This window comes from Nannobrachium achirus, assembly GCF_963921795.1.
Source record: "Nannobrachium achirus genome assembly, chromosome: 11".
Taxonomy (NCBI): domain Eukaryota; kingdom Metazoa; phylum Chordata; class Actinopteri; order Myctophiformes; family Myctophidae; genus Nannobrachium; species Nannobrachium achirus.
Window position 1 is genome coordinate 4,570,231 of NC_137820.1, and position 23,961 is coordinate 4,594,191.

Below are 23,961 nucleotides of genomic sequence, written 5' to 3' on the forward strand. Positions count from 1 at the left end.
GCCATTTGTAACTTCAGAGTAAAGAAGGTTTTGTAACCTATGCAATGACAACAGAGTTTTGGATGAGATCCATGTATTGTTTGAGTGCAAGAACTCTGTGAATTTCAGACAAACATATTTGTAAATTGGGTGTTTTCCTAAAGAATGTTATGCCCCTGTTCAAATAATGTATGCCCTGATGGAGAGTTGCTAACCAAACAAACCCTTTATTAGTTTATCTCTAACTCTTGAGAGCGTAAAGTGGAACCAAATGGACCCTTATTGGTCAATTTGGTTTAATTTGACACTCTCAAGACTAGTTAAACTATTGTTCAAGTTCTAAGAGAGGCTAAATGTCATCAAACGCTGGTTCTGTGGATCAAAGCTGAATACATAACGGACCTTGATGTGAAAGAGGTTGAAAACCCCTGGCCTAAAGGAAGGGCGGAGGTGGATTTTATACTGCAACACAAGACGGAATGCATGCATTTGTACATCCACCAAACTGTCATCAGTAAATCCAGATCCTGGATCAGTTGGTACCTCTTGATGCTGACCACAGCCGTCTCTCCTCCGTTCTTCAAGGCCTGGTTCCAGTCCTCCTCATCGCCACGGATCTTATACCTGAAATAAGAAAACACACACATAAATAAACATTAATAAACTACAAAAGAACCTTCTCCTGTCTGTCATTTCACTAACCTTCTTTTCCTAATCGATTAAACTGTCAATTATCTTTCATTTAATTTCCCCCAATTAATCTATTCAATTACAGTAAGGTACTAACAGACTAAACGATGGTAATGACCACACATTCTCTGAACCGGTTGGGAACCTGCAGGATTCATTAAGGAGCTGTAGGTTCGGTAAAGATAAAACGCTGTAATGATCCAAACAATACTTCTAATAATGAATGTTCCACATGACTTTAAGAGCAGTCCTGAACCGTTTACTCTCTGGGAACCCATTACAATCCAACAGAACCCATTACAACCCAACAGAACCCATTACAACCCAACAGAACCCATTACAACCCAACAGAACCCATTACAACCCAACAGAACCCATTACAACCCAACAGATCCCATTGCAACCCAACAGAACCATTAGAAGCCAACAGGTCCCATCCCTCCATACTCACTGTTCCAGGTCCAACTCTTTCACTTTCTCCACATCCAGTTTGTGCTTCTCATTAAACTCCTTGGCGGCTTCATTCTGACGAGGAGAAGTGATATTACGTTGTTAATTTATGAATGTTGCAGAATAAAATAAGGTTAACTAGTAAAATGTCTTTTTGGGTTGACAGAAGAATGTGTTCAGGGCAATGATTCTGTTGAAGACATGGGCGTAGAAGTTCCAATATTCAAATGGGTGCCCGTCTTTGACCACGCCCCTTTATGCCCCCCCATGTGGGTAGGCTACCCACATGTAATACTAAACGTTTTAGTTAGTATCACTTTAGTTAATATCACTACAATATAGAAATACTCTGTTACAAGTATAAGTCCTGAATTCAAAATGCTGGCATGCCTACTTGAGTAAAAGTACAAAAGTATTGGTACAAAAAAAAAGAAGCAAAATAGCCTACAAAAAGGAAAAGCTACAGTATTTAGGCTAAATGTATTTAGGCTACATCAATTAAATTAAATTCAAAGGAGCTACATTGAAGTTGCTGCTATTATAATGTCAAACTATTATTTACCACACACACACTGTTTTTCAATACTTTTCGGTAATCATGACATTTTGTGAGAAAACATACGTTTACATTGCCAAAGCAAGTGTCAAAAAATAAAATTAAAACAGTTTATAAGGAAGAACAAGGAACATATTATACAGTATAGGACAGTTGGAGGGGGTACAGCATTAACAGAGCTACGTCACAGAGACAGACAGCCAGGATGTGGGGGCGGGCTTTGCCGCTGTCTGAGCTCTACTCAAATGCAAGGGACAAAACGAAAGTGTGAAATCGGCCGAGTGCCAAGAATGCTGTTTGGCGAGAAATCAATGGTTTCATAGCTGGGTGCCTTATAAAGTTATCTATCTATCTATCTATCTATCTATCTACCAGGCGTACCCTATATTTCCGCCTATGGTTGAAGGTTTTTCCCTACCAGGTCATCAGTGAGGCTGCGGACGGTGGGCTCCATGCTGACGTCTTTACAGGCCACCATGTCCGCCTCGATGGCCTTCTCCTGGATGCGGGTGAAGATCTATAAAAGACAATCCACACGTTAACTCATTTACTGACCCAAAAGGCCATTGGTCCAGGACTCCGGGCTGCTGCGCCCGAGAAACCCCAGAATTCAATTTGATTTAATTCATAAAAAATAATCCAAAATCGGATCGCCGCTCGGCGGCCAAGCAGTGCCCAGTTTGTTATACTTCAGGTTTAGAACGGTAACCCAGAACCGTAAATGCATTTTTTTGGGTCGGAAGAAGCCGCTTCTCCGTACTCCGTTTCTCCCTGTTTGGTTACCCGGAAAGGCGGCCAGAGTTAAAACATGGACCAGAGCGTTTTCTTTTCACTAACCTTTGAAAAATCATAGAATATTATGGTAAATGGTGCATTTATATAGCGCCTTTATCCAAGGCACTTTTCATAGATTGTGCATTACATTCACCCATTTCACCCATTCACACACACATTCATTACGTTCACCCATTCACACACACATTCATTACATTCACCCATTCACACACACATTCATTACATTCACCCATTCACACACACATTCATACACCGATGGCAGAGGAAACCATGCGCAGCACCAACCTGCTCACCGGGAGCAACTAGGGGTTCAGAGTCTTGCTCAAGGACTATTCAACACTAACTCTGTTCTAATGACGGTTTCTCTACCCCTGAGCCACTGCCACCCCAGGGTTGTTTGCTTGCAACTTGAATTCCTTTTGAAAAATTCCTTCACAACTATCCATCACAACTATCCACAATACTGCAGTACTATATTATGTTGGCATGCTATTCTGTGTATTATGTTCTGTGGTTGTGTTCATTCAGTTGGAGTCTGTGATTGGGAGGAGGAGTGTTCTTGGGCGTTGGCTGATTGCCTATCATCACAGTCGGCATGATGACTGGTGTGGGGGCGTGGGCCAGCGACGGATTGGTCAGCAGCAACCTGTGTCCACGGCAACTGATAGCTGGGCGGCTACAGCTTGTCATGTTGCTTCTATAAAAGCCAGTCTGCACCTGATGTCTGATGGGGAAAACACTAGCACTTCACTACGTGCAAGCGGAGACTCAATTCCTCCAACCCACAACCAAACCAAACCAAACCAGAGACATTTTGAGTTAATCCCTTCGGAAAGGATTCTTCTGTTTAGTTGTAGTTTTGGTTCTGTTGTGGTTAGGTTAATTTTAGTTCATTTTCATTCAGTCAGTCATTTCATTCAGTCATTTTGTGTAAATATCACAGTTTTATGTAAATAAATTATAATATTTTTGATAAAGTCGTTGTCTGTCATGAAATATGTTGCGATCCTTACACCTAGAGTCCTAGGGTCGTAACAACGATCGCTTTAACCCTTTAAAGGGTAATACCACCCATTTTCAACATTGAACTGTCATTAATATACCTTAGAGTAGAAATAAGAATAAAGTCCCCCTCCTTCTGTGTTGGCTAGAACTGGAGGATTGAGATTTGAGATTGAGATTGGGGTGACATCATGAAGATCTACTCTTGAAGAGAAGATCTGTGTCACGTTAGATTTTAACCATTATTTTATACTATAGCTTTTAAAATACTATCAGATCTACAAGCTCGCAGCGAACTTGTAGATCTGCTATTTTTGAAAAATATTGACTTTTGCAAACTCAAACTCTTTTTTTGCAAAAATTATGTTTTATCAAATCCAGCTGAAGAGTGCCAAGCCAAGGCTGTATATTTACATTCCGAGTCTCTTCATGGAGAGTGTCAGACAGCCCTCTCCCGCAGCTGGGAGTGATGCAAAGAAATGCTTCTTTCCGTTCTCACCATTGTAATTTTCAGGAAAATGGATGTATCTCTATTTTATCTCCCGGATTGAGTTTTTGATCAAAACAAGCCTTTTTTCTACGGGCGGTAGCTAAAGCACCCGGGACATCGTGTGTACACACATGCGTTGCGTTCCTGATGCTGGCGAAACTATGGTAAAAACACCAAAAAACCTAGCAGTGGCTGAGGAATGAATGAATGGATGAATACCTGGCAGTGAATGTGTTTAAATAGAAACCGTTTAAAAACCTATACCAACTACAGACTTCATGGTGGATTTAATTGTACGTCTTTCTTACAATTCTTTCTACATATCATTTCTCTTTTCAAGTTTGCAAAGAAATAAAAAGATAATAAGCAGCAGCTCACCTGTACAAACTTGCGGATGAGGCGGTTGAAGAGTCCCATGAGCTGAGAGCTTGGCAGCTCAATCTCCTTCTCCAGAACATCCACCGACTTGTGCTGCAGACCCACTCCTAGCAGCAAGGCCTGTATGGAGAGACAAGAGACAATAAACTAACAATAACACTCCTAGCAGCAAGGCCTGTATGGAGAGACAAGAGACAATAAACTAACAATAACACTCCTAACAGCAAGGCCTGTATGGAGAGACAAGAGACAATAAACTAACATTAACAGACCCACTCCTAACAGCAAGGCCTGGATGGAGAGACAAGAGACAATAAACTAACATTAACAGACCCACTCCTAACAGCAAGGCCTGTATGGAGAGACAAGAGACAATAAACTAACATTAACAGACCCACTCCTAACAGCAAGGCCTGGATGGAGAGACAAGAGACAATAAACTAACATTAACAGACCCACTCCTAGCAGCAAGGCCTGTATGGAGAGACAAGAGACAATAAACTAACATTAACAGACCCACTCCTAACAGCAAGGCCTGGATGGAGAGACAAGAGACAATAAACTCTAACAGACCCACTCCTAGCAGCAAGGCCTGTATGGAGAGACAAGAGACAATAAACTAACATTAACACTCCTAACAGCAAGGCCTGGATGGAGAGACAAGAGACAATAAACTAACATTAACAGACCCACTCCTAGCAGCAAGGCCTGTATGGAGAGACAAGAGACAATAAACTAACATTAACAGACCCACTCCTAACAGCAAGGCCTGGATGGAGAGACAAGAGACAATAAACTCTAACAGACCCACTCCTAGCAGCAAGGCCTGTATGGAGAGACAAGAGACAATAAACTAACAATAACAGACCCACTCCTAGCAGCAAGGCCTGGATGGAGAGACAAGAGACAATAAACTCTAACAGACCCACTCCTAGCAGCAAGGCCTGTATGGAGAGACAAGAGACAATAAACTAACATTAACAGACCCACACCTAGCAGCAAGGCCTGCAAGGAGAGACAAGAGACAATAAACTAACAATAACAGACCCACTCCTAGCAGCAAGGCCTGTATGGAGAGACAAGAGACAATAAACTCTAACAGACCCACTCCTAGCAGCAAGGCCTATACATTTCCTTGCTTACAGTAGTGAAAAGTGTTGCACTGGCCGTCCGCAGAGCGCAACGTCGCCTCGATGCAATTAAGGAAGTGTTGATCAAATAGAATCCACATTTGGTTTCTGCATCGTATATTTCTCGCTTCAAATGTTTTCAAAAACATTCTTGAGAGCAACATTTAGTTGTAAATGTCGCTGTGTGTGTGTTTACATGGCTGACATGTTGGATACAGCACAAGATTCACGCTGTGCGGCCTCAGCGCAGCAGGTGTTCTGAGTCATTGATTAGACAGCGGTCTGTTATCAAGAAATATCAGACCGCTGATTTCAGCGATTGACCAATGAGAATCAAGCATTCAAACAAGCCGTGCAATAATAAGAGAGACAGAGACAAGACAGACACAGAGGATACTCACAGACTGCGCTGCGGAGACAGACAGACAGACAGACAGACAGACAGACAGACAGACAGACAGACAGACAGACAGACAGAGACAGACAGACAGACAGACAGACAGACAGAGGATACTCACACACTGTGCAGCAGACAGAGACAGGTCTCCCAGCTGCTTGAGGAAGAAGAGGCGTGCGGTGGCAGGGATGAGGTCCATGACCAGATGGTAGTCCACCATGCTCCTGGAGTACAGCTCCAGACGCTTCAGGTCGTACGGACTGAACTGAGAAAGCAGCTCTGAGCTGCTGAGAGCTGAGTACACAACATCATGGTCAGAACCATAACATGATGGTTAGAACCATAACATGATGGACTGAACTGAGAGCTGAGGACACAACAAAACTGAGCTAACCCCAGAAAAGTCACTAAACCATAGTTTTGGGGAATGTTTTTCGTGCAGAACAAATGCTTGGAATGGATTCAGAATCATGAAAGAACCCTAGTTAGACCCCTCACATGCTACTTAAAGAGGTTTTTTTGGAGGGCCTTTTTTTTCTCCTGTATACCTGTAGTAAGTGAAGGGACCCAAACTTGAATCCCCTGAATTCACCTTGATCCACTAAGAATAAAATGGAACATTTTTAACATGGTTTTTGGATGACTCTAATGCTGCATTCACACTGAGAGAAGCCAAGCTAATGGTTTGCTTGGTAATTCAATGTATTCTCTATGCAAACCAGCTTTAAAAAATTCCAAGCTTTTTTTTTTCAACTTGGAAATTTTAAAAGCTGGTTTGCATAGAATACATTGAATTACCAAGCAAACCATTAGCTTGGCTTCTCTCAGTGTGAATGAGGCATAAGGATCATAAAAAAAACCTTGAACCATTATTATTGCAATTTCTTTTGGGTCAGGCCCTTTTTTTGCTTAGATTGACTGGCCTATACAGTGTATAGCCGGTGTGTGTGTGTGTGTGTGTGTGTGTGTGTGTGTGTGTGTGTGTGTGTGTGTGTGTGTGTGTGTGTGTGTGTGATGGTTCTTACTGCTTTGGTCCTCCTTGGTGTTCTTGTTCTGCAGGAGGTTCAGTGTGTGTGTGTGTGTGTGTGTGTGTGTGTGTGTGTGTGTGATGGTTCTTACTGCTCTGGTCCTCCTTGGTGTTCTTGTTCTGCAGGAGGTTCAGAGCCAGGCTGGGAGAGAAGCTGCTGAACTGGTAGGACAACAGAGACAGGAAGCGACGACGGAAGTCTGGAGGAGGAAGAAGATGAAAACCATTACTCCTCAGAAACAACACCATTTACCTTATTCATGTGGATTGTTTTTATAAATTAAATCAAATTAACTTTGCTGGTTTCTCGGGCTGGGGCAGCCTGGACGAACGGCTTTTCCTCTGGGTTCTCAGGTTGGGGCAGTAAATGAGTTAAGGGCCCTACAGACGGGCAGTGACCGCATACCGTCTTTAAAAAGATGAACACAATCCAGCTCTCACCGCCCACGTGCGCATGCACAAACGAGCACGCTCACGGAGATTTCACTTCTCGCGCGGCCCGAAATAGTCGCCCACCTCTCATTGAAAATGAATTACTAGGATGCAGTGACCGCGTACCGTCTGGAACCCCCCTTTAAAGTGGCTTCTTTAGGTTGATTTTCTTTGAAGATGGTCACTTTTCAATTGACCTGGAAATGTGATTTTGAACGCGTTCTATTTGACAGAACAACCCTAAAGCCCTTTGCACACAGACGCGAAAAAACGGACGATTCAATTTTTTTAAAGAAAACAATGATTCTCTATGTCCTCATGCACACCGGCTCCGAATCTGCCATGTGGCATGGTGGCTGCGACAGTTGAGAGACGTTGAGAGACGAGTAAAGGGTTAACTTTAAATGCAGCTGCATCCGTCCTGTGTACCCTGTGAGAGACGCTGGTGCATATGTCATAACATGACGCGCACAGAAGCGAAATGGTACGTCTAGGCTGCATTGAGTTCTATTCTATGCTGAAACATATAAAGGGCTTTATCTCTGAATAAGGTGCAAAGAACGCCAGGGAAGCAGAGATCTGCCTGTTTTCACAGCGACACTATAACGCGATGGCCGGCCCCGGTTTGGATTTTAGTTTCGTGAGCGTTTGTAAACAAATGGATTATCTTCCTCAATCGTCAGCGGACACTCACGAGTCTCACGTGCACACGCTCGAAGCTTCCGAGGCTCTTCAAAATAAAGCGTAAGTGAACGCCGGCACCAGCAACAGCTAGAAATGTTAGAAACCTTGGCTCCCATTGTGTTAAGTGTGGACAGATGGACAGTACAACCCTAGGTGTGGACAGATTGATGGACAGAACAACTCTAGGTGTGGACAGATGGACAGAACAACCCTAGGTGTGGACAGATTGATGGACAGAACAACTCTAGGTGTGGACAGATGGACAGAACAACCCTAGGTGTGGACAGATGGATGGACAGATGGACAGAACAACCCTAGGTGTGGACAGATGGATGGACAGATGGAAGCAGCCCAGAGCAGAACTCACCTTTCCAGAAGGCAGGAAGCCACTGACCCTCCTCTGAGCCCTGGGCCGTGTTCAACTCCTTCAACATCACACAGGAGTGTTCCCCTGTCAGGTCATTCTGTGCACACAGACAGAGAGAGAACATCAGTCACCAGCTAAACACAATGCAACACAAGACTGTGACACAACTAAAGTTGGCTAAAACCTTCATGAAGAATCCCCTAAGTAACAAGAAATCTTTGAAATAAAATGTTTGTCAACCAATCATCAAGGACGAAGCACACATGAACACATTTCCCACTTACTGGTGTCTGTCTTAAATAGACGGGGGTGAAGCCGGCCCTTTTCCAGAACCTGTACAGGTTTAACAAAAACATGTTGTTAAAGAGATTTAGAACCGTTATGTGTAATGAATCCATTTCTTTCTGCAGCCATGAAGAATACAAGTAAAAGGACAATATAATATCCAGTCTACGTTATTTCGCCAGGCATCATGGGAAACCTAGTTTCAGGCCTAGAATTATTGAATGCTTTAACCAGTGAAAAATAGCAGATATACAAGCTCACAGCGCGGCACCGAGTGCCGCGCTGTGAGCTCGGTGCCGTGCTGCGAGCTTGTAGATCTGCTATTTTTGAAAAAGTTGTGAAAATGTGTGCAAATCTTTGAATATATGTATTTTCAAAGCAAATGTTTGTAACTCAAATTTTGCTCCTGGGTGGTCCCTGGAACGAAATATTTTGAGATGGGGGTCTGTGGCCAAATACATATCATTTTGGGGGTCCTTCACATGAAAAGGTTTGAGAACCACTGACATAGTAGTCTCTCAAGAATAGACTAACTGAGCTCCATTTAACACTTATGTTGCAATGATTTTTTCTCTTCAATGTCTCGCGTTGCCATGGTTACCATAGACTTCCATGTAATTGTGCAAGTGTGTAAAAAGTGCACGCCCATGCCTAGATGATGCACCACGTGTGTAGATGCTGTTCACAGCTTTCAAACAAAAAAATCCGCTTGGAAATCCGTTCAGGCATTCATGATTTATCAGCCATTATGTTTTCTACAGATGTAAACAAACATGGCTGCCATGTTTGAAAGAATGGGTTGGTATGGGGGTTAAACATGCAATTTCGCGATCGCGATCATGCCTAATACATTTCTGGAGGTCCAAAAAAAAAAATTGAAAAAAAAAAAATTGTTTTTTTTTTTTTTTTTTTTTTTTTCAAAAACGTCCCAAACTCGGGAAACTCGGGGTTGGCACAGCACTAGTACCAATACAAACTCGGGAAACTCGGGGTTGGCACCATATGTGTTAAGTGAAAAGGACCTTTTCTTTGACGATAGCCAGCCAGATTGCTGACATAGAAACATAGGGTTTACAAAAATCCTTAGAATGATTCAAAAGACACTTATAGAATCGGGTCAAAATTCAAATTTTCACGAATTTTCAAAAATAGCAGATCTACAAGCTCGCAGCGAGCTAGTATATCTGCTATTTTTTAATAGTTAAAGCATCCACTAATTTTAGGCCTAAATAGGTTAAACATCTGTGAACGTCTGGCACTCCATGTGTTCACTGGAACTCAGTGTGTTGTGTTGTGACGACAGGACGGTTCAAACACTCACTTGAGCAACTGCGAGGTGAGGCCGTAGGACACTCCCAGGTAGTCCAGTCTCTCTGCTCGTCTCTCACTCAGCTTCAGCAGCAGAGGAGGAAGCTCTCTCCTGGGGGAGACCACCTCTTCTAGGAGACTGACTGACTGTAAGATACACATTATACCATCATTAAACTATCAGCTCTCCCGTGGGGGAGACCACCTCCTCTAGGAGACTGACCGACTGTAGAGACACACATTATACCATCATTAAACTATCATTAAACTATCAGCTCTCTCCTGGGGGAGACCACCTCTTCTAGGAGACTCACCGACTGTAGGAAATAAACATTAAAACATCACCTCCTCTTCTAGGAGACTGACTGACTGTAGAGACACCCATTATACCATCATTAAATTATCAGCTCTCTCCTGGGGGAGACCACCTCCTCTAGGAGACTGACTGACTGTAAGATACACATTATACCATCATTAAACCATCATTAAACCATCACCACCTCTTCTAGGAGACTGACCGACTGAGATGAATATAAACATGGAGGTTTACCTGGTACATGTACATGGATATAAACACTGTGGTTTACCTCACTGCTCACGGTGGTGATCTCGCTGTTGGCCTGAGAGTTCTCATCTTCTGTGGGGAACTTTCCCTCGTAGTACATCTGGAGAGCCTGGAGAGCTCTGGAGCCATAGCCCATCTGTAGGCGCAAGTTAAATAGTTACATACATGACTGGAGCCATAGCCCATCTGTAGGAGAGAGTTCCATACAGTTACTGTACATACATGACTGGAACCATACTCTATCTGTAGGAGAGAGTTACATACTGTTACTGTACATGACTGGAACCATACTCTATCTGTAGGAGAGAGTTACATACTGTTACTGTACATGACTGGAACCATACTCTATCTGTAGGAGAGAGTTAAATACTGTTACTGTACAAGACTGGAACCATAGTCTATCTGTAGGAGCAAGTTAAATACAGTTAAGGTCTTTGCACACTGCTGCATTTTCCGTTGCAAAATGCGTTTTTCAGGGCAAGGAGAGAGAGAGAGAGATAGAGAGAGCAAGGGACCGAGTGGTGCGCGAAACGGGCGGCAGTGTGCAAACGTGACTGACATAACGTGAGGTTGTTTTTTTTCACTCCGATATTCGGCCCGAAAAACGCAGCAGTGTGCAAAGACCTTTACTGTACATACAGAGAGCTATGTAGCTGGGGCTGGGCACGGTAACCGCCGTACCGCCGCCTCCCGCGGTGTCAGGGTCCTTACTGCGGTCAAAAAAGATAAAAGAGAGGCTATTTTGTATTGAGAACGAGCAAATTTTAAAACTGGGGAGAAGCAAGGACCGCATGCTCTCCATGACGCTCTGCTCTGGGCCGCGTACCACATGTTTGTGCTGAGGGAAGCTTGGGCCGTCACATGGACAGACACAAAAATCCTCACTGGTAGGGTTGGGTATCGTCGGCGATACTTTTAGTGGTATCGATTCACTGACGTCGATACTATCGAGTATCGGTTCACGTAAAAAACGAACGATACCTTGTTTCAATACTTTTGAATGCACCCCTTGCCGGTCACATCTGTAACAGTTGGGCTACTGAAAGTTTAATGACTGCTTTAGTAGGCTACACTTGTTACTGTGAAAATAGTTCAGTTTCTTTTTTTATTCATACGGGCGGAGCGCGAGGACTAAAACCGAAAATGAGACTAGCGCTAGAGGCTAGGTTTTCTACCAACTTGTAGGAGTAAGTTCCATACAGTTACAGAACATACATTGACTGGAGCCCATCTGTAGGAGCAAGTGCCACACAGTTCCATACATAAATGAATGTCACAAATTAAAGGACACTGAGGTGTCTGTATGTTAGCACGCACGCACGCCAGTTATCCCTGTGGTAACTTTTCTGACACCTCCCGCTTAAAACCCAAAAAGCCAGAAGGATCGTGAGGCCGCGCTTTCCCGGTCTGTACTCATACTGAAAGTCTAGATCAAGCGGGCATTTGCCCTTCTGCTCCGCACGCACCCACCCACCCACCCACACACACACACACACACACACACACGGCGTAGCTTACCCCCTGGTAGTCTGGGTTGACAGCGATTCTCACCACTCTTCCTCCAGACAGACCACCAAACTCTGGGTCTTGGAACTGCAGAGCGGAAGAGAAGGGAGGGAGGGGGGAGGGTTACAATGTGAAGATGACATAGAGACTTAGTGACAGCATTATTACCACAATAATAACAATGCCTTCTGTAGCAGCAGTAATAATAGGACTCTAGAATAAAGGTTCTACGGTGCACCTCAGCCTACAGGCCTGTCCGCTGCATCACAGGAGCAGAGACAGGAGTTAGCAGAGGAAAGAGACACTGGAGCATAGCCTCGGAAACCCAGGCTTCTTTAGGCGATCGGAAGAAAATGAAGCCTGGGCGATCGCGTTATGATCATCGTTGGAGGAAGTGTAGAATTTCCCTAACCAATCAGAGTGCAGAGAGCGTCACACCGAATGTGTTGACGTCATGACGCGGCAGTGTTCTCTGTGCTGAGCAGAGGAGCAGAGGGGGGAGGAGAACACATGCTATTGGTCGGAGACTTGCGGTGAGACTCGCCGCGCCCGCCCATCTGCCTACACGAACTGGTCCACGTCAGCCCAGTGTGCTGGAGTTATGACTCTGAGGAAGATGCAGTAGCATCGAAACGTCAGACATTCTGTTTGTACAACACCTAAATAAAAGGCTTCATGTGCGTCTCTCTCCTCTAAAAATATGAGAAGGTGTCGTCCCCGTTCACTGCCTGTCTCAGAAACAAAGCACAGAATGCCACCGATACATGTTAAAAACATCTGGTTGGGTACCTGTTCTGACACGGTCCAGGGGATGAGGTCACCGGAAGCCTTCTTCCCTCTGGACAGACTGTTGAGGATGGACTGACGAGAGATCTCTCCCTCCAGACACACCTGACCAAATAAACACATTAAAAAAATAACCACTCAAGCCATTAGAAATACAAACATTAACCACCTAACCTCCTACAAAAGTGTGACAGTTTCAGTAAGTGAAGGAGTTTGTTCACAGCAATGAACTGGTTAGTCCTTTACCTGCACCACCGCCAGGACCTCGGGCAGGGCGTTCTGTGTGGGGGGGACGGGGGGCAGCAGACAGAAGAGGTGGTGGGCCGGGGCGTCTGACAGCATCTGGAGGTCGTTGGGGGAGTTCTGGAGGCAGAGAGACACGTCAGACACACAGACAAGACAGACAGGTCAGACACACAGAGAGACACGTCAGACACACAGACAAGACGACCATCCTTCACCGCCAACGTGCCGTTATGTGTGGAGATAACTGACATCAATGATACTGTCTCCTGTACTGCACATGCATCACCGCCATGGTAAAAGCTGCATGCTCAAACAGCACCTGGTGTGATCTCACCTTATAGTGTGAAGATGATGATGATGATGTGTGATCTCACCTTATAGTGTGAGGCCACATAGAGGGCCATCAGCCTCTGGAGGAAGGCCTCGGACGCTTTGTGATAACAGAACAGAGTGTCTCTGTTCACGTAGTACCTGAACAGCTGCTGTTAAGGACACCACCACCCGTAACAATAATACACCCACCACTTGGAGTGAACAGCTGCCGTTAAAGGTATCTATCTAAAGGGCTTATGACATTTCTTTTTTTTTTTTTTGCTTTTTTTCATGAGGAATGAGGAAATGGAAGTCAGGCAGCAGCGGCTTTCCAGATGCATCATGGGATATGACCGCCGCAGCACCTGTTTACCTGGTTACCATGGTAACCAGTTAACACGTCCCTGGACATGATAACGGGGCTGTGATGCTGCACCGCGGTAATCCTCATCATGTTCCTGGACGTGTTAGGCAGCCCAAGAGTTAAAGGATACACAGCTCTGAGGGAGTATAATATTATACTTATAGAAGGATACATTAATTAGTGTTATTATAATTCATATTAAAGGATAATATTATACTTATAGAAGGATACATTAATTAGTGTTATTATAATTCATATTAAAGGATAATATTATACTTATAGAAGGATACATTAATTAGTGTTATTATAATTCATATTAAAGGATAATATTATACTTATAGAAGGATACATTAATTAGTGTTATTATAATTCATATTAAAGGATAATATTATACTTATAGAAGGATACATTAATTAGTGTTATTATAATTCATATTAAAGGATAATATTATACTTATAGAAGGATACATTAATTAGTGTTATTATAATTCATATTAAAGGATAATATTATACTTATAGAAGGATACATTAATTAGTGTTATTATAATTCATATTAAAGGATAATATTATACTTATAGAAGGATACATTAATTAGTGTTATTATAATTCATATTAAAGGATAATATTATACTTATAGAAGGATACATTAATTAGTGTTATTATAATTCATATTAAAGGATAATATTATACTTATAGAAGGATACATTAATTAGTGTTATTATAATTCATATTAAAGGATAATATTATACTTATAGAAGGATACATTAATTAGTGTTATTATAATTCATATTAAAGGATAATATTATACTTATAGAAGGATACATTAATTAGTGTTATTATAATTCATATTAAAGGATAATATTATACTTATAGAAGGATACATTAATTAGTGTTATTATAATTCATATTAAAGGATAATATTATACTTATAGAAGGATACATTAATTAGTGTTATTATAATTCTTATTAAAGGATAATATTATACTTATAGAAGGATACATTAATTAGTGTTATTATAATTACCCCTATCGTTAAATCGGTCCACGAAGCCGAGGTCCTAGGGCTGGTGTACACGACAAATTTCCAAACCCCGCTGTGTGTTCCCTGGGGGCGTGAAAAATAAGGGGGTGGGCTCTACATGTCCTCTGGGACCCCATCTACGTATGGACACCACTTGTTCGCCCATCCGTCTTACGGATGCTTTTTTATTCCATTTTATTTGTTTTAGGGTCCTATCTTGCAGTTCAAGCCTATTTCCACAGGGTGGCAGGCTACTTTCCCAACCTACTGGAGGTGAACATGCAGGGGCGTCAATTGGGTATGGCAAGCTATGGCAGCTGCCATACCTTGGCTACAGGGGGGAAATAATTAAATGTACTTTTCATCGTGCCTGTTGCTAAGGTATGGCAACATGATTGGTGTCTTGCAAGACACCAGTCATGTTGCCATACCTTAGCCTTTCCTGAACTGACGCCGCTGTGAACATGTGTACACAGCCAGCATATTACTCAATGCCAAACTTTGCACACACACTCCTTGCCTGCCAATCCACAACCTCCACCCCTCCAGGGACCCCCAGGGCTTATCTCCCGATTAGGACACTTTCCAGCATAGTGACATGCAGAACAAACTGTCCATATAGTATGGTTTACATAAAAGTCAGTTGTCTTTCACACACACACACACACACACACACACACACACACACACACACACACACACACACACACACACACACACACACACACACACACACACACACACACACACACACACACACACACACACACACACACACACACACACACACACACACACATATATATATATATACACATATTTATATATATACACATATATATATATATATATATATATATATATATATATATATATATATATATATATATTTCATTTATTTATTTCATAAATATTTTTCATCACAATTGGGTTTGTGGGGAGCCATCCCTGCTTCAAGCTGTCACAGCACGGCACCAACACTTCAAACTAGTTAAAAAACCCAATACAGCAGATCTACAAGCACCTCACAGATCTACAAGCACCTCGCACATGCCAGGGACAGAGTAGGTTGGCCTGCATAAGCCTTGCTGTCAACACACTATACTACACCACTCAGGCCACCAAGCCAGGTGTGGTCAATTAGTGCCTTCTTCTGATCAGTGGCTTCTGCTTGATGAGTGGCACCAGTCTGTCTTTGTTCCCTGGTCAGTCAAGTTCACTGGGAGAGAATGTTTCAGATCAGTGCAAGTGTATTTGTTTTCCATTTGGACTTACTGTGTTTTGTTGGTACAGTATGCGTGCGACTAACTAATATTTCTGATAATTCCAATTTGTTTGTTGTTTAATTAGCCGGATTGTGAATGCCCTGCATTTTTCTTTCATCTTTAGAACCACACGTGTGTAACAAAACAGAGTGGTGATCATTTGGTGTGGGTGAAGAGAAGAAAAACATTTCATTAAAGGAGTAGTTCACCCCCAAAGTGACTTTTCTTCTATTGAACTCAAGTCTCCATGGCGTGAGTAATACATTGAAAAAATAAGTCATTTTGGGGGTGAACTACTCCTTGAATGTCAGTTTTGTGGTGTTTTGACTGGACACCCTGAACATATTGCCAGATAGACAGACAGACAGACAGACAGACAGACAGACAGACAGACAGACAGAGAATTGTAGGCCTTGCATTTATTTGACTTGGTTCCAACAGATGGCGAAAATAGCTAATCTTCAAGCTCACAATGCCTCACTGTTTGGACAAAGAGTTGAGGCGTTACATTTTGTAAAACACGGCCTTGTGAAAATAGCAGATCTACATGCTCACAACACCTCACAACGCAGGGCGGCGTGAGCATGTAGATCTGATATTTTCACAATTTCTGCCCCTAATATTTAATTTATCATTTTAAAAGTATTAAAAAGTCCTTAAATTGTCTCTTTAGAAATGTACAGATAGCCTCTGTATACTGTTGAGTGGAAAAACAATGTTTCACATTAAGCTAAACATTTGGGACCACCCAAGATCATTTGGAGACCCCTCTAGGGGTCCCATAGTTGAACCACTGACTTATAAGGGGAGTATGGAGACCCCTCTAGGGGTCCCATAGTTGAACCACTGACTTATAAGGGGAGTATATGAGGCTGGATCCGTCTGGAACACTGCACTAGGCTCTCGCCAGCTCTGTAGCTCTCCACACTTGAACAGTTGTGTCCTTAAATTCAATTATAATAATTAACCCCTGTATATACGGGCAATAGTTTTACATGACTTTGTGTACACAGCCAATAGTTTTACATGAACATGTCTAGGCTTTAGTACTGTACTGCCTCGTATAGCCCAACAGAGCCCAGCACAGAACAGCACAGCCCACCAGAGCCCAATACAGCCCCCCAGAGCCCAACAGAGTCCAGCAAACCTAAGTCCAGCCCAGCCGAGTAGGAGTATAGACCGGGGAAAGGGGGTAGTTAGATGACTCCACCAGGCCATTACTGTCCAGATCTGGCTTGAATAGGCCAGACTAGGGTAGACAGGACTGCACCAGACAACACCAGGCTGCTCCAGCCTGGTGGGACACTCAGAGACTTTGTAAACGCCTGTGTACATTTCCCATAGATTCTATGGGACTTGAACACTTGCTCCTGCCCTTCGTGTACACAATCTGTGCCGTGTCCCCTCAGAGGGACATTGTGGGCCCCCCGACCTCACTTTGAGAACCGGCCATGGACCACTTGATAAGCCCACAGTGTCCCTCTGAGGGTCCCCCGACCTCACTTTGAGAACCGACCATGGACCACTTGATAAGCCCACAGTGTCCCTCTGAGGGTTCATGTAAAACTACTGGTGACTTTGTACACGCCTGTGTACATTTCCCATAGATTCTATGGGACTTGAACACTTGCTCCTGCCCTTCGTGTACACGGTCTGTGCCGTGTCCCCTCAGAGGGACACTGTGGGCCCCCGACCTCACTTTGAGAACCGACCATGGACCACTTGATAAGCCCACAGTGTCCCTCTGAGGGTCCCCCGACCTCACTTTGAGGACCGACCATGGACCACTTGATAAGCCCACAGTGTCCCTCTGAGGGTCCCCGACCTCACTTTGAGAACCGACCATGGACCACTTGATAAGCCCACAGTGTCCCTCTGAGGGTTCATGTAAAACTACTGGTGACTTTGTACATGCCTGTGTACATTTCCCATAGATTCTATGGGACTTGAACACTTGCTCCTGCCCTTCGTGTACACGGTCTGTGCCGTGTCCCCTCAGAGGGACACTGTGGGCCCCCCGACCTCACTTTGAGAACCGGCCATGGACCACTTGATAAGCCCACAGTGTCCCTCTGAGGGTTCATGTAAAACTTAAAACTAATGCCCGTGTACACAGTGGTTAATCGCATGTGCAAGGATCTACAGAGCTGGCTGGAGCAGCCTGGTGGAGTCTGGTGCAGTCCTGTCTACCCTGGTCTGGCCTATTCAAGCCAGATCTGGACAGTAATGGCCTGGTGGAGTCATCTAACTACCCCCTTTCCCCGGTCTATACTCCTACTCGGCAGGACTGGGCTGGACTTAGGTTTGCTGGACTCTGTTGGGCTCTGGGGGGCTGTATTGGGCTCTGGTGGGCTGTGCTGTTCTGTGCTGGGCTCTGTTGGGCTATACGAGGCAGTACAGTACTAAAGCCTAGACATGTTCATGTAAAACTATTGGCTGTGTACACAAAGTCATGTAAAACTATTGCCTGTGTACACAGTGGCTTTTTCCTTGACCTTTCGAGTTAGGAGTGTCGTAGAGACACGAGACCGGGTTTGTTGGATTCAGCGTCAAAAAGTAAGTCAGAATAAGTGTCTTTTATCCGAAAGAATGTGTAATCGTGTTGGTGGCGTGCAAATTTCGTGTCTTTTTCGCAATCATAAAGGGTTCAAAGTGTCGGAGAGACACGAAACCCATTCCATCGGATCAGGCATCCTTCAAATATGAAAAGTGTTTCCTGCGTAAAACAAACAGATTTTTTTAGATTTTTTTATTGATTTTAAGGACAAAAATCCGGGTTTCGGTGTCTTTTTCGCAATCGTAAAGGGTCATGAGAACCTAAGTCCAGCCCAGCCGAGTAGGAGTATAGACCGGGGAAAGGGGGTAGTTAGATGACTCCACCAGGCCATTACTGTCCAGATCTGGCTTGAATAGGCCAGACTAGGGTAGACAGGACTGCACCAGACAACACCAGGCTGCTCCAGCCTGGTGGGACACTCAGAGACTTTGTAAACGCCTGTGTACATTTCCCATAGATTCTATGGGACTTGAACACTTGCTCCTGCCCTTCGTGTACACAATCTGTGCCGTGTCCCCTCAGAGGGACATTGTGGGCCCCCCAACCTCACTTTGAGAACCGGCCATGGACCAGATCGGGCATGCTTCAAATATGAAACGTGTGTCCTGCCTGAAACAAAACATATTTTTTTGATTTTTTTATTCATTTTAAGGACAAAGGGCCTGTTTTGACGCCTAAAACGACCCTTTTCCTTGACCTTTCGAGTTAGGAGTGCCGTGTACACAGGATCTACAGAGCTGGCTGGAGCATGGAGCAGCCTGGTGGAGTCTGGTGCAGTCATCTAACTACCCCCCTTCCCTGGTCTATACTCCTATTGGGCAGGACTGGGCTGGACTTAGGTTTGCTGGAGTCTATTGGGCTCTGGTAGGCTGTATTGGGCTCTGGTGGGCCGTGTTGTGCTGTGATGGGCTCTGTTGGGCTACACGAGACAGTACAGTACTAAAGCCTGAACATGTTCATGTAAAACTATTGGCTGTGTACACAAAGTCATGTGAAACTATTGCCCGTATATACAGGGGTTAATTATTATAATTGAATTTAAGGACACAACTGTTCAAGTGTGGAGAGCTACAGAGCTGGCGAGAGCCTAGTGCAGTGTTCCAGACGGATCCAGCCTCATATACTCCCCTTATAAGTCAGTGGTTCAACTATGGGACCCCTAGAGGGGTCTCCATACTCCCCTTATAAGTCAGTGGTTCAACTATGGGACCCCTAGAGGGGTCTCCAAATGATCTTGGGTGGTCCCAAATGTTTAGCTTAATGTGAAACATTGTTTTTCCACTCAACAGTATACAGAGGCTATCTGCACATTTCTAAAGAGACAATTTAAGGACTTTTTAATACTTTTAAAATGATAAATTAAATATTAGGGGCAGAAATTGTGAAAATATCAGATCTACATGCTCACGCCGCCCTGCGTTGTGAGGTGTTGTGAGCATGTAGATCTGCTATTTTCACAAGGCCGTGTTTTACAAAATGTAACGCCTCAACTCTTTGTCCAAACAGTGAGGCATTGTGAGCTTGAAGATTAGCTATTTTCGCCATCTGTTGGAACCAAGTCAAATAAATGCAAGGCCTACAATTCTCTGTCTGTCTGTCTGTCTGTCTGTCTGTCTGTCTGTCTGTCTGTCTATCTGGCAATATGTTCAGGGTGTCCAGTCAAAACACCACAAAACTGACATTCAAGGAGTAGTTCACCCCCAAAATGACTTATTTTTTCAATGTATTACTCACGCCATGGAGACTTGAGTTCAATAGAAAAAAAGTCACTTTGGGGGTGAACTACTCCTTTAATGAAATGTTTTTCTTCTCTTCACCCACACTAAATGATCACCACTCTGTTTTGTTACACACGTGTGGTTCTAAAGATGAAAGAAAAATGCAGGGCATTCACAATCCGGCTAATTAAACAACAAACAAATTGGAATTATCAGAAATATTAGTTAGTCGCACGCATACTGTACCAACAAAACACAGTAAGTCCAAATGGAAAACAAATACACTTGCACTGATCTGAAACATTCTCTCCCAGTGAACTTGACTGACCAGGGAACAAAGACAGACTGGTGCCACTCATCAAGCAGAAGCCACTGATCAAAAGAAGGCACTAATTGACCACACCTGGCTTGGTGGCCTGAGTGGTGTAGTATAGTGTGTTGACAGCAAGGCTTATACAGGCCAACCTACTCTGTCCCTGGCATGTGCGAGGTGCTTGTAGATCTGTGAGGTGCTTGTAGATCTGCTGTATTGGGTTTTTTAACTAGTTTGAAGTGTTGGTGCCATGCTGTGACAGCTTGAAGCAGGGATGGCTCCCCACAAACCCAATTGTGATGAAAAATATTTATGAAATAAATAAATGAAATATATATATATATATATATATATATATATATATATATATGTATGTATGTATGTATGTATGTATGTATGTATGTATGTATGTATGTATGTATGTATGTATATATATATATATACGTATGTATGTATGTATGTATGTATGTATGTATGTATGTATGTATGTATATATATATATATATATATATATATATATATATATATATATATATATATATATATGTATATATATATATATGTGTGTGTGTGTGTGTGTGTGTGTGTGTGTGTGTGTGTGTGTGTGTGTGTGTGTGAAAGACAACTGACTTTTATGTAAACCATACTATATGGACAGTTTGTTCTGCATGTCACTATGCTGGAAAGTGTCCTAATCGGGAGATAAGCCCTGGGGGTCCCTGGAGGGGTGGAGGTTGTGGATTGGCAGGCAAGGAGTGTGTGTGCAAAGTTTGGCATTGAGTAATATGCTGGCTGTGTACACATGTTCACAGCTGCGTCAGTTCAGGAAAGGCTAAGGTATGGCAACATGACTGGTGTCTTGCAAGACACCAATCATGTTGCCATACCTTAGCAACAGGCACGATGAAAAGTACATTTAATTATTTCCCCCCCTGTAGCCAAGGTATGGATAAGCCCACAGTGTCCCTCTGAGGGTCCCCCGACCTCACTTTGAGAACCACCACGGACCACTTGATTAGCCCACAGTGTCCCTCTGAGGGTTCATGTAAAACTACTGGTCGTGGACACCACCTAGGGCCTGTGTACATATGGCTCTCTGCTGCCCCCCAGTAAGAAACTATAGACGGCACAGACCGTGTACACGAAGGGCAGGAGCAAGTGGTCAAGTCCCATAGAATCTATGGGAAATGTACGAAGTCGTGTACAAAGTCACCGGTTGGTCCACGAGCCATAGTTTTTTCCATTGTAGCTCCCTACAGTGTACACGAATATGATTCTTCTTATTAAAGGATAATATTATTATTATTATTAAAGGATACAGCTCACAGCTCTGTGGTAGAGGACATCCAGAGATGAGTCTGGGGATGTTCAGACAGTCCAGACACAGCAGCTCGTTGAGCCACTTCTCCACAGGGTCTCCCATGGAGTACCGAATGGACTCATGGAGGGTCACCTCATGGAGAGACCGCTCTGTGAAGCACAGTTAAAACACAGTCACACAGTGGCCCCTCATGGAGCCAAGTAGAGTTAAAACACAGTCACACAGTGGCCCCTCATGGAGCCAAGTAGAGTTAAAACACAGTCACACAGTGGCCCCTCATGGAGCCAAGTAGAGTTAAAACACAGTCACACAGTGAACCCTCATGGAGCCAAGTAGAGTTAAAACACAGTCACACAGTGAACCCTCATGGAGCCAAGTAGAGTTAAAACACAGTCACACAGTGAACCCTCATGGAGCCAAGTAGAGTTAAAACACAGTCACACAGCGGCACCTCATGGACAGATCATTACACAGTGGCCCCTCATGGAGAGAAGTACAGTTAAAACACAGTCAGGTGATCCAGGTGATGAACTAATAGAGCTGTTTAGCCTACACACAATCCATAGACAGATTGGTCCATAGATCGATCGACGTACATACTTTACCTCCAACTTACTTCTGTTCCTATTCTTAAATATCTGTTATTGTTGTTAGTGCTGCTACAATGTGGAGGAACACATTTTATTCTTTTGAAGTTCTTTTCTCAAAATTTTGATTAGTCAGTTATTTTTTACTCCCCCCCCCCCCCCCTTTCCCTCTCCAATTTACACGTTATACCAACTGTTTCCTCCCCCCACACATATTGTCACTGCCGTTGTATTCTTTCCTTTAACATTTTTATCCCACAATTTTGTAACCCGTTTTTCACCCAGTGGCAATATCCTAAGCTGTAATCCTGGGCTCTGCTCTCCCTCTGCCATCCTGGGGAGAGCCCTGAACTGAGCTCATGCTTCCTTCAGTGCATGAGGAGTGAGCAGGCCGCTTCTTATCACCGCACCCAGCTGGCCAGGGGGAGGCAGTATAGAGACCAGGATTACTGTGTGTTTTTGAGAGGGTATCTACCCTATGGGACACAGGGAGAACATGCAAACTCTACACAGGAAGGCCCTTTCGCCAACCCCACCTAGGGTGTGGGCGCTGATGACGCGGAGGAGAGAACACGCCCCCAGCGCCCACAGCGTCCCCCGGCGGGAATCAAACCCAGGACCTTCTATAGCTGTGAGGCGACTGCGCCATCGCGCCCCCCCTCTGCTGTTGTATCCTGCTGGCTAGCGTGTATCAAAACAACATCCCGGTTCCAACAATGGAACAAGGGCGGATCGCTTGTTTTCGGTGGAGATGACGGAGGCGCGCCAGCGTTATATTATAAACACAAACCAAAATGCCTAAACTACTGTAAATGTAGGTCTATTATAACTATGATAATGGTTCTTGTAAGTCCCAATTATTAAGTAGAATACTTGACCTTATAAATATATAATGTTTATAATGTGTTAATTTCTTGTGTTATATGTTATGAAACATCGCATGTAGGCCTATTATATTACCTATAACCTATACACCAGTGAGCTCTCGGCACCTCCGCGCGGTCCAGGCGAACACAATGGAGCGCTCCCTACCTCCGGTTCAGCCAATCACAAGCTTCCACTGCTGGAAGCGGGATGTTGTTTTGATACACGCTGCTGGCTAAAGTGTGTAACCAGTTAGAGGAGACGTACCGGCTGCCAGCCTGGCGTTGCTGCTGCTCTTGTTCTCTGCAGACAGGCTGTGCTGGCTGTCTGCACTCTGCTGTCTCAACTGCTGGATCAGTTTGAGAGACAGAGAGCGTCCTGTTCCTTCATACCTGGATGCAAGAGAGGGGGGGAGACTGCAGGAGTCAGCAATACAACACACACACACACACACGCACAAGGCTGCTAAATGCCTAAAGTGTAAATTGTGAAGCAGGGACCCCCATAAGAACATGAACATGAACGCTAGCGATATGTCGGCGTTCACATCAATTATGACGGCTTTATC

The 23,961-nt window shown here is 43.9% G+C and overlaps 1 protein-coding gene across 1 annotated transcript in view; it reads right to left on the reverse strand.

Annotated features, from left to right (window-relative positions):
• nat10 (N-acetyltransferase 10) overlaps positions 1 to 23,961 on the reverse strand; it is a 49,139-nt gene that overhangs the window by 2,198 nt on the left and 22,980 nt on the right. The window contains exons 13-28 of the mRNA XM_080737453.1: positions 23,661 to 23,785; positions 21,941 to 22,091; positions 13,448 to 13,544; positions 13,074 to 13,190; positions 12,831 to 12,932; positions 12,054 to 12,128; positions 10,558 to 10,671; positions 9,984 to 10,117; positions 8,662 to 8,710; positions 8,378 to 8,474; positions 6,987 to 7,094; positions 5,989 to 6,161; positions 4,341 to 4,460; positions 2,094 to 2,192; positions 1,121 to 1,194; positions 523 to 603 (exon numbers count right to left, since the gene is read on the reverse strand). Coding sequence (XP_080593579.1) covers positions 523 to 603; positions 1,121 to 1,194; positions 2,094 to 2,192; positions 4,341 to 4,460; positions 5,989 to 6,161; positions 6,987 to 7,094; positions 8,378 to 8,474; positions 8,662 to 8,710; positions 9,984 to 10,117; positions 10,558 to 10,671; positions 12,054 to 12,128; positions 12,831 to 12,932; positions 13,074 to 13,190; positions 13,448 to 13,544; positions 21,941 to 22,091; positions 23,661 to 23,785 — 1,716 coding nt within the window. The remainder of the gene's footprint in view (positions 1 to 522; positions 604 to 1,120; positions 1,195 to 2,093; positions 2,193 to 4,340; positions 4,461 to 5,988; positions 6,162 to 6,986; positions 7,095 to 8,377; positions 8,475 to 8,661; positions 8,711 to 9,983; positions 10,118 to 10,557; positions 10,672 to 12,053; positions 12,129 to 12,830; positions 12,933 to 13,073; positions 13,191 to 13,447; positions 13,545 to 21,940; positions 22,092 to 23,660; positions 23,786 to 23,961) is intronic.